Source organism: Arachis ipaensis, chromosome B5, assembly GCF_059453495.1.
Source record: "Arachis ipaensis isolate K30076 ecotype BB chromosome B5, ASM5945349v1, whole genome shotgun sequence".
Taxonomy (NCBI): Eukaryota; Viridiplantae; Streptophyta; class Magnoliopsida; order Fabales; family Fabaceae; genus Arachis; species Arachis ipaensis.
Window position 1 is genome coordinate 133,591,525 of NC_142440.1, and position 9,562 is coordinate 133,601,086.

A 9,562-nucleotide genomic window follows, 5' to 3' on the forward strand; every position below is an offset into this window, starting at 1 on the left:
AACCCAAATATAGTTCTTCACTTTTTGAAAGTCTCTAGACACTCAATGAGGTGTCTCCCAACTTGTATCTGAAAAACAATAATATATGTATGGAATGAGAACCGGGAGTTCTCAATATGGTAAAGGTGTCTGCATGGTTAATATAAAAGGTCTTGTGAAAGACATAGGCAATTCTAGAATTTCGACACTCAAATTTAAACTTAAGATCCAACTAAACCAGAAATTTGGTAAAATTCTTTAAGGTATTCAAGTTCTAATCTAACTTCAACCCAACATTTCACTTTCTGTCTCTTCCAACCCTCTGAATCACTAGTGGAACTGCCCTCATCGTTATTTCCGCCAGTACGAGGATCTCTCAATTGCAAACACATACAATACAATCAAGGAAAACACAATTATAAATAGCAAGTACAGCAGATAAGCAGAATTAAACAGTTAAGCAAACAGAGAGAGAGTGTTTGTGCTTTTTATATAACTTGATTAGTGGTCAAGTGTCACTTAATCACATGGCGCATTAAGTACTGCGTGTCGCGATTTTAAATTGCTGAGTCAGTGAGATTAATTTGTTAAATATTTTGGAACGTAATTAAGGTAATGGGACATGGTAAAAACTCAAATAATTATTTCAAATAGTGATATTTAATTAAAATAAAAATTGAATGAATTATTAATGTAAATAATATTAGTAAAGCTGAGTTTTTACAATCTTTCGAATCTAATATCAAGTGACTGTTTTTTATTAAATAAAATTAAATAATAACATAATATTAATATTATATTATTATTTATTTTATTTTAAAGATTACAGAAAAAATTAAAAAAAAAAATTATCATAAATGTTACGTGAATAAAACATAAAATTCGCATACACAATTCTATGGCAAAAAAAAAAATCTGGATGTTACACACTACACTCTTTGTGGCTGTGGTGTTGTGCCCTAACAGCCCGACAAAGAGAGAGGATAAATGGCAATAAACTTTTGAAGAGTAGAAATTGGTGATATAACTAATTTGCTCATGTTTAGTTAGCATTTCCTATCATTCTCTTTCTTTTGCAGCTTGTGAGTTATGACTTTGAAATAGTTTTACCTATGAAATTAACTAATAATAAATAAAAATATAAATAATTTTTACTTTAAATAAACTGAAAATTAATTATTTTTATTTAAATAAAGGACCCTGTTTTCTTTCTATTTCATTAAAAAAAAAAGAGTAAATTACAAAAAATCAAAAGATTAATATTTTTTGTGTTTACTAAAAGATTAATATAGTGACACAAAAATAACTTTTAAAGATAAAAACAACAAATATATACATATCATTATTTTTCACAATCGACAAATGATTTGTGTATTTGATTTATAGAAATATTTAAATAATTATTTAAAAGACAACTGCATAAAATTAATTAGTCTAAATTTTAATCCTGAGGAATGCTAGGGATCAGTAATTTTTATCATTTGTAGCCATCAAATAACCATCAATGATGGTTTTAATGGTGTGAGATTGGTGTGAAATTTCATCCAATGACTCACTTTTCTTTACTGATTACATGCTGGCCAAAATTGAACAAAATTGCTGGCCCCTAGACTTTTTCTTTTAATCCTAGACTCATTTTCTATTTTCTTATTTTGCCATTTGTGTAGAAGTAAAATCACAAAAAAAATTGTTAGTATACAATTATCAAATTTTAAAAATAAAAATATCTCATTTTACTAAATATGTTTATAAAATATTATATTAAAATTTAATCTCTAAAACCTTAATGAAAATATAACTATTATATTTGGTCACTTTTATCAAAATAATGTTATTTTTCGAACTTTCTGTTAATTTATATTTTACTATTAGTTTTGAACACACTTGAATCTTTTAAATAGATTTTAGTTTGAATAATTTAAAATTTTTAAGGGTTACTATTTGTTTTCATCATTACACCATTTTTAATAACTTTATGTATTCATCGTTATCGAAAGCCAACTGGATGTCATTTTGATGATTGCCGCTTTACTGTTGATAGGTATCATTTTCGCATTCCCAAAATGATCCATGTTCATTGTGCAATGTATTTACAAGATCTCTGTTATGGCGGCTCTCGTTATTTTTGGCTAACATCCGACAGTCTCAACTTGTTTATTGTCTGCCTACCAAAACAGAGAGAGAGAAAACCTCATTCTTGCTTTTATCATTTACGTGTACAGCCAAATTGTTAAGTGGCTATGCCAAATACAGTAATGATTTGATGCATCATGGACACTTAGCTGAGACTAAAACGTGGAAACAAAATTAGAGGAAATCACAAACGAATATCTATTCTTCCAATCAAGTTACTAATTTTGTTCATTAGAGAAAAATTGAATAAATATTCAACAATGCTCAAACGCAATTTTCAATTGAACCTTGCTATTTGTACACTTATTTTCAATTTAAATGAAAAGAAAACAATAAAACAAATTTAAATCAAATTAAATATTAAGAATATTTTTAAAAAATATATAAAATTTTAAAAACAAAAAATATACTATACATAGATAATAAATAGAATAATATTAGAGAATTAATATTATAGTAGTCAATTTCAGTTAGCATTATCGTATGTTGTCAAATAAGTTTAATATAAAACTTAATTACTAAAAATAAATTTTTGTTAAGTTTGAATTTCAAATGTTTTATTTTCAAAAATTTTATATTTTTTATTGTAAATGTAAAATGTTAGCTATCCAATATTTACTTCTCATACTTTTTCTAATAATATTAGATGAAAACTTTTATATTTATGTAAAAATAATAATTAAGAATCTTAAATGACAGTTTAATCGTGTCAAATTAATTGTCATTTCTCAACTATTATTTTTATATTAAAATTATATGTGAGTAATCACATATCTATTATAACAACTATTCACGTTAAGATATTTTTATATATATAAAATAATAATTAACATATAAAACTGTATATTATGTTAACTAATTTAACTAAATACGTCTAAATATCTAATAATTATCAACTATAATTTCTCGATACCAAGACAAGAAGTAGTTACCAAACATTATTGTGCAGTATATTAACGTATGTGTATGTGTATGTGCAGCATTATTATTATGAGACAAACAATAGTGCTTCTTCATCACCAACTCTGTCTTTCTCGTGACATAGTACTTACTATTTCACAATTCATTGAAACACTTGCTAGTTAACATATAGATATATATAGTTCCGAGAAGTACAAAAGAAAAAGAGTAAGTTTCTTCTCCCCACCTTCAGTGAATCATGGCTGTTAGAATTCTTTCGTCTCTCCGTTCAGTCTCTTCATCTTCTGCTTCACCTTCTACTGGTAATAAGTATATTTATAACATTGTCTCTTCCATTTAAAGCATATCCCAGTAACCTTAAATTTTAATTTCCTTTTCCTCCTTTAAATCTTAATCTTGATTAGATATACGCATGACAGTGAATCTCACTTTATAACCAAGTTTATTAACAATGTAAACTATTGAATGACAATCTTTTCAGGACTATATTGTAGATGGGTTAGAAGTATAAGCAGAATTGGTGCTTCTGCTGCTGCTGAAGCTGAGCCTGTGACTCCACCAGTGCAAGTTGATCATAGTCAGCTTTTAATTGATGGAAAATTTGTGGATGCAGCTTCTGGTTGATACCTTAATTGATTTATGTGCTTAACTGGTGCATCATTCACTGATACATAACAATAAGAAACCAAGTTTAAAGTGTTTAGTTTTTTTTCTTGTTAGGAAAAACTTTTGCAACCTTTGATCCAAGAACAGGAGAAGTAATAGCAAATGTTGCCGAAGGTGACAGTGAAGATGTTAACCGTGCGGTCTCTGCTGCACGCAAGGCGTTTGATGAAGGACCATGGCCGAAGATGACAGCTTATGTATCATTAACATCTTATCTAATGTGTTTTTTTGTGATAAATTTAAGATTTCAGAACACGTTTTGATAAGATGCTACATGATTTTCATGCACAACTATGTACTAAACAGTGTTTTGATTGTTCAATACTCTAGGAAAGATCGCGAATACTATTTCGCTTCGCTGATTTATTGGAGAAACACAATGATGAAGTTGCAGCAATTGAAGCATGGGACAGTGGAAAGCCTTATGAACAAGCTGCAAATGTTGAAATTCCTATGGTGGTTCGAGTGTTTCGATATTATGCAGGTAAAATTATTATTACAAAGAACATTTTGAGTTTGCATTTCAAGTACAAAGATCAAAGTTGACATTGTTGTTTTGGCTACCCTTATGGTTTTCTCAAGGTTGGGCAGATAAAATTCATGGGCTAACTATTCCAGCTGATGGACAGCACCATGTGCAGACCTTGCATGAGCCTATCGGTGTAACAGGGCAGATTGTTCCATGGAATTTCCCGCTTCTTATTTATTCGTGGAAGGTTGCGCCCGCGTTAGCCTGTGGTAACACGGTTGTATTGAAAACTGCAGAGCAGACACCACTCTCAGCCCTCTATGTATCAAAATTATTACTTGAGGTTGGATTGCCATACTGTCACTTTTTTGGTACATGGTTAGATCAATGTATTTGGATATAGATAATTTGAATCACTGAGATTCTTTGTCAAGATAGCCTAAGAGAAAGTTGCTATAATTTGGCCTCAGTGCCTAACAACAGCAGAATAGCTACAAAATTCTCATCAGTTTTCAAACACAAAGATTTTGGTTCTGCATCTATGAATCTATACATTTGTGATTGCCTTCACTGATGGATTTCATGAACAACAGGTAGGACTTCCTCCTGGTGTACTAAACATCATCTCCGGCTTCGGTCCGACTGCCGGTGCAGCTCTATGTAGTCACATGAATGTTGACAAGGTAACTGAAGATGGATACAATGCATACATAATATGCATTAGCATTGGTTTCTGAATTTGTTTATAGCTAATTGAAAAACAAAATTTGATTTGTTTCATTTTTGCAGGTTGCTTTCACAGGATCCACCGGCACTGGTAAGATTGTTCTAGGACTTTCTGCACAAAGCAATCTGAAGCCAGTAACACTGGAGCTTGGTGGAAAATCTCCCTTCATTGTTTGTAGCGACGCTGATATTGATGTGGCTGTTGAGGCCGCTCATTCTGCTTTGTTCTTTAACCAGGTTTGATGATACAAATATTTAATGAGTATTGGTTCAATTTGGTCTCTTAGATTTTAAGAGAGATGATTCTTGAGTCATGACATGGTATCTTTTATAATAAAAAAAAAGTCTATAGTTCAATCTTTGTTATCCCTATTTTATTAAATTACAAAGTAGTATGTGCAAGACAAAAAAGATAGACTTGCACCCTCACCATTCATGGATCAAAAATGGAACTTACTATTCAATGTATTCAATGTATCCAATATGGTTAACTCAAGCTTTTTTCCTTTTGTCTTCTATTCTATAGGGCCAATGTTGTTGTGCTGGTTCTCGCACATTTGTACATGAAAGCATATATGATGAATTCGTGGAAAAATCGAAAGCTCGCGCCCTCAAACGTGTAGTAGGAGACCCTTTCAGAAGAGGGGTTGAGCAAGGTCCTCAGGTATCTGCCATCCCATCATTTCTTTCTTAATGAAACTCAAAATCATAGATATAATTGCTCATGCTAACAGATTTCTTTAGTTTTAGACTGGTATTTATATAATTGCTAAGTAATATCATCTAAAAGGGTCATGGATAATAATATATACTAAAAATTCTTATGTCTCAGATTGATTCTGTGCAATTTGAGAAGATCCTAAAATACATTAGATCAGGAATTGAAGATGGTGCTAAACTTGAGTCTGGTGGTGAAAGATTTGGCTCCAAAGGCTACTATATCAAACCCACTGTTTTCTCCAATGTTCAGGCAATTATTTATACCTTCAATAATGTTTCTAATTTTGGACAAATTGTATCACATAAAATAAGTAAATTAACCATCTATTTTTAAATTATAATTGTAGGACAACATGTTGATAGCAAAAGATGAGATCTTTGGTCCAGTACAAACAATCTTGAAATTTAGGTATGGTTGGTTCATCACTAGTCAAAGTTACCAATTACCATAATATTTCTTCATCTTAAGTTCTAGTTATTCTATGATTGAAATAAATGACAGGGATATAGAGGAAGTGGTACAGAGGGCAAATTCAACTTCTTATGGCCTTGCTGCTGGAGTCTTTACAAAGTCCATAGACACTGCTAACACATTGATGCGCGCGTTGCGAGTTGGGACAGTTTGGATCAACTGTTATGATGTCTTCGATGCGGCAATACCTTTCGGCGGATACAAGATGAGTGGACAAGGGAGAGTGAGAGGAATCTATGGCCTTAGCAGCTACCTTCAAGTTAAAGCTGTTGTCAATCCTTTGAAGAATCCAGCATGGTTGTAGTTTTGACAATATAACCAAAGTGACTAATAATGTTATGATTTTCTTACGTGAAAATGAACTAGTACCTCTATTAAGTTCATCTAATTGAATGTAATATTTTCCCTAAGGCATTTAAATTGAGCCAAATTTATTTCAAAACCAAATGCATAATATAAATAAAGAATCAACTAATAGAAGTAATCAACTAAATACAGGAATTAATTAGGTGAGAAAATTAGAAACATATACTTACATCCATGTCAAACCAAGCTGATAGATCTTTTGGGGTAGGCTTGTACAAGATTGAGCATGAAGTATTTGACTCTACAAAGAAGATATTTAAACATTAAAAATAGTCAGATTTTTTTCTTGACAAGATAATGGTTGAAGACTAAGCTTTTGGTGACAAAATTCTAAGGCGAATTCTTCGATATAGACAGGAAAATAAATCTATACATGTAGATTTGTGCTGTTTGAATTTTAGAGTGACAAATGTCTATTGAATAGGTAAAGTAAATGGGATAAATTCTGTGGCTGTTTCAGTTACTTGCACCAGTGGTTATCAGAAAAAAAGAGGTGTTATTTTTTGAGATTAATAGAAAAGTTATTAAACTAATTAGAAATAGTGCAATTAAGAAGTAATTGGGCCTATTCACTTTATACTGTGTTAGGTATTTTATTGGGCCTATAAAAAGAAGAATAATTTAAAACAACTTAAACAATATGTCTTAGACCTTTTATAAGATAAAAATCAAAACACATATATAATGATTAATAATATCAAATAAAAAATAAAATAAAAATAAATTAATATAGAATAATTAATTATCGTGATAGATTATAATTTTCACAACGTGAAAGAATAATAAGATTATATTATTATATATTTATTTAAAAATATCAAAAATAATATGCTATAATGATTAATTTTAACAAATTGCATATTTTAGCTGAATATATTAATAATAATTTGTTATAGTATGTATTTGAAATTTATGATAATATATATATAAATGAGAGAATATGTAAAAATCATTGCATAAGAATTAGTTAGGGCAGGAAATAATTACTCATAAATACTTATATTGTTAACGTCTTTTCTTAATTAGGGATATAAGTAAATTTTTTATAAATTTTTATTTTTAATTGATATTAAAAAAAATTTTAAATTTTACCAAAATGTAAAACCATTAGATATAAAATAACACAAAATTTTAAATCTCAGTAATGAATAAAAAATTTCTCCTAAAAATTAACTCCAATAATTAAGAATTTATTTTAAAAGTGTAATAAATTAAAAATTTATTTCAAAGTTAAAATAAATTAAAATAAAATTATAAATAAAATAGGTCTACAAAAACTAACCTTTATTTTTTGTAGAGCAATTTAAAACAAAAAAAAAATTAATTTTTGTAGGTCTATTTTATTTATTATTTTATTTTAATTTATTGTAACTTTGAAATAAATTTTTAATTTATTGCACCTTTAAAATAAGTTCTTAATTATTGGAGTTAGTTTTTAGGAGGAATTTTTTTATTTATTATTGAGATTTAAAATTTTATGTTATTTTATATGCAGTCAATTGAAAATAAAAAATTATAAAAAATTTACTTATATCCCTAATTAAGAAAATAAGTTAATAATATAAGTATTTATGAATAATTATTTCTTGCCTGACTAATTCTTATGCAATATTTTTTACATATTCTCTCATTTATATATATATTACCATAAATTTTAAATACATACCGTAACAAATTATTATTAATATATTCAGCTAAGATATACAATTTGTTAGAATTAATCATTGTAGCATATCATTTTTTTTTTCAAATAAATATTAATAATAGGTCTTTATTATTCTTTCACGTTGCGAGTGAAGTTACGAGTGAATTATAATCTATCAGGATAATTAATTATTTTATATTAATTTATTTTTGTTTAATTTTTTATTTGATATGATTAATCATTTTATATATGTGTTTTGATTTTCATCTTACAAAAGGTCTAAGAGATATTATTCAAGTTGTTTTATATTATTGGAAAAACTATCATTTGTACCCATACATTTTGCGAACGCCGACAAAAGTACTTATCAAACAAGAAAACTAACGTTGTACCCATGAAAGATGGGTTTCGTGTGACAATAGTACCCAAACCGTGATTTTTTGTTAACTTTTTAATAAAATTCCCAAATGACCACTTCTATCTTCTTTCCCAAATTCAAAATTTCACAACCCTCATCCTTCGTTTTCCTCTGTCACCGCCAGTCACCATTCCCTCAAGACCCAAGTATCTGATGTCTTCCTCCAACCTTTATCCTCAACCTCTATCTCTCTTTATTCCAATCCTAATTTGTTCTCTAAATCTAAATCCAAATCAACTTTAACATTATTAGCCTTGTTGTTTCTTTCTTCTTCGGATGCAACAACACTATGAAAGCACACCCTTGTCAAACTCTTCAACCTCTTCAACCTGAATATTGTTGTTCTTCTTATTCCAAAGCAATAAGTAGCAAAATTCAGCAACCAAAGCCAACAAGAGGCCGGTGGCCACGTTCTCTTTCCAACGGTGACTCCAAACACTGCTCATCGTCGTCGATCTATAGAAAAAGGGACTGCTGTTAGAGTATCTTCATGCCATTTGGTGGACTGATATTCACATTCCGAGGCCACCGCAGAACCCTCTGGATGGTTGTGGTGGTAGTAACGTTATTATTGAAGGATCTTGTTTCACTTTGAGTACTGAAAAACAAGGAGGGATGATGGTGGCGGGATACATTGATAAGGATGAGCTTCTGAACATGCCAGGTATGATCGAAGACATGGCCAGGGGAATGCAGGGTGAAGAAGGACCCACACTCCCAAGCCCACCTTCGACGACGACATCATCAGCAAGTGCTGCTCCTCCGGTGAGTTTTCTGCGAAGCTTCTCCTCTGCAACAAATGCGACCGAGACTATCACATCTTCTATCTCCGACCTATCCTTCCTTCCGTTTTCAAAGGCTCTTGGTTCTGCACCTCTTGTTCCCACAGTGACACCAAGAAACCAAAATGTATGTTTTTTTTTGTTAATTTCAATTTTTTTTCTTTTTCTACACCAGATCTACAAATCCATAATATTTGAACAATAACCTCAGATAATTAATAATCTACAATTTTTAATCTTTTTAATTTTTTGGTGGCTGGCAGCA

General features: G+C 29.9%; 1 protein-coding gene across 2 annotated transcripts; it reads left to right on the forward strand.

The window, feature by feature from the left end:
* The first annotated feature begins 3,042 nt into the window (after nt 1-3,042).
* LOC107644014 (benzaldehyde dehydrogenase, mitochondrial) lies at nt 3,043-6,528 on the forward strand. 2 transcript variants are annotated; one of them, XM_016347784.3, is made up of 11 exons: nt 3,043-3,335; nt 3,515-3,652; nt 3,754-3,896; nt 4,030-4,183; nt 4,282-4,511; nt 4,762-4,851; nt 4,958-5,131; nt 5,421-5,558; nt 5,727-5,864; nt 5,962-6,023; nt 6,117-6,528. In XM_016347784.3, exons 1-11 carry the CDS (start codon nt 3,272-3,274, stop codon nt 6,388-6,390), a joined length of 1,605 nt encoding a protein of 534 aa, XP_016203270.1. In that variant the 5' UTR covers nt 3,043-3,271; the 3' UTR covers nt 6,391-6,528. The 2 variants fall into 2 exon arrangements, with proteins under 2 accessions (XP_016203270.1, XP_016203269.1); XM_016347783.3 differs by having other exon boundaries at nt 3,133-3,338.
* The last annotated feature ends 3,034 nt before the right edge of the window (nt 6,529-9,562 follow it).

Coding starts and splice junctions, on each gene's coding strand:
- LOC107644014 (XM_016347783.3), top strand. CDS start 3,272: ATGGCTGTTAGAATTCTTTCGTCTCTCCGTTCAGTCTCTTCATCTTCT. Junction 4,852..4,957: donor GTCACATGAATGTTGACAAG/GTAACTGAAGAT, acceptor TCATTTTTGCAG/GTTGCTTTCACAGGATCCAC. Junction 5,865..5,961: donor CTGTTTTCTCCAATGTTCAG/GCAATTATTTAT, acceptor TTATAATTGTAG/GACAACATGTTGATAGCAAA.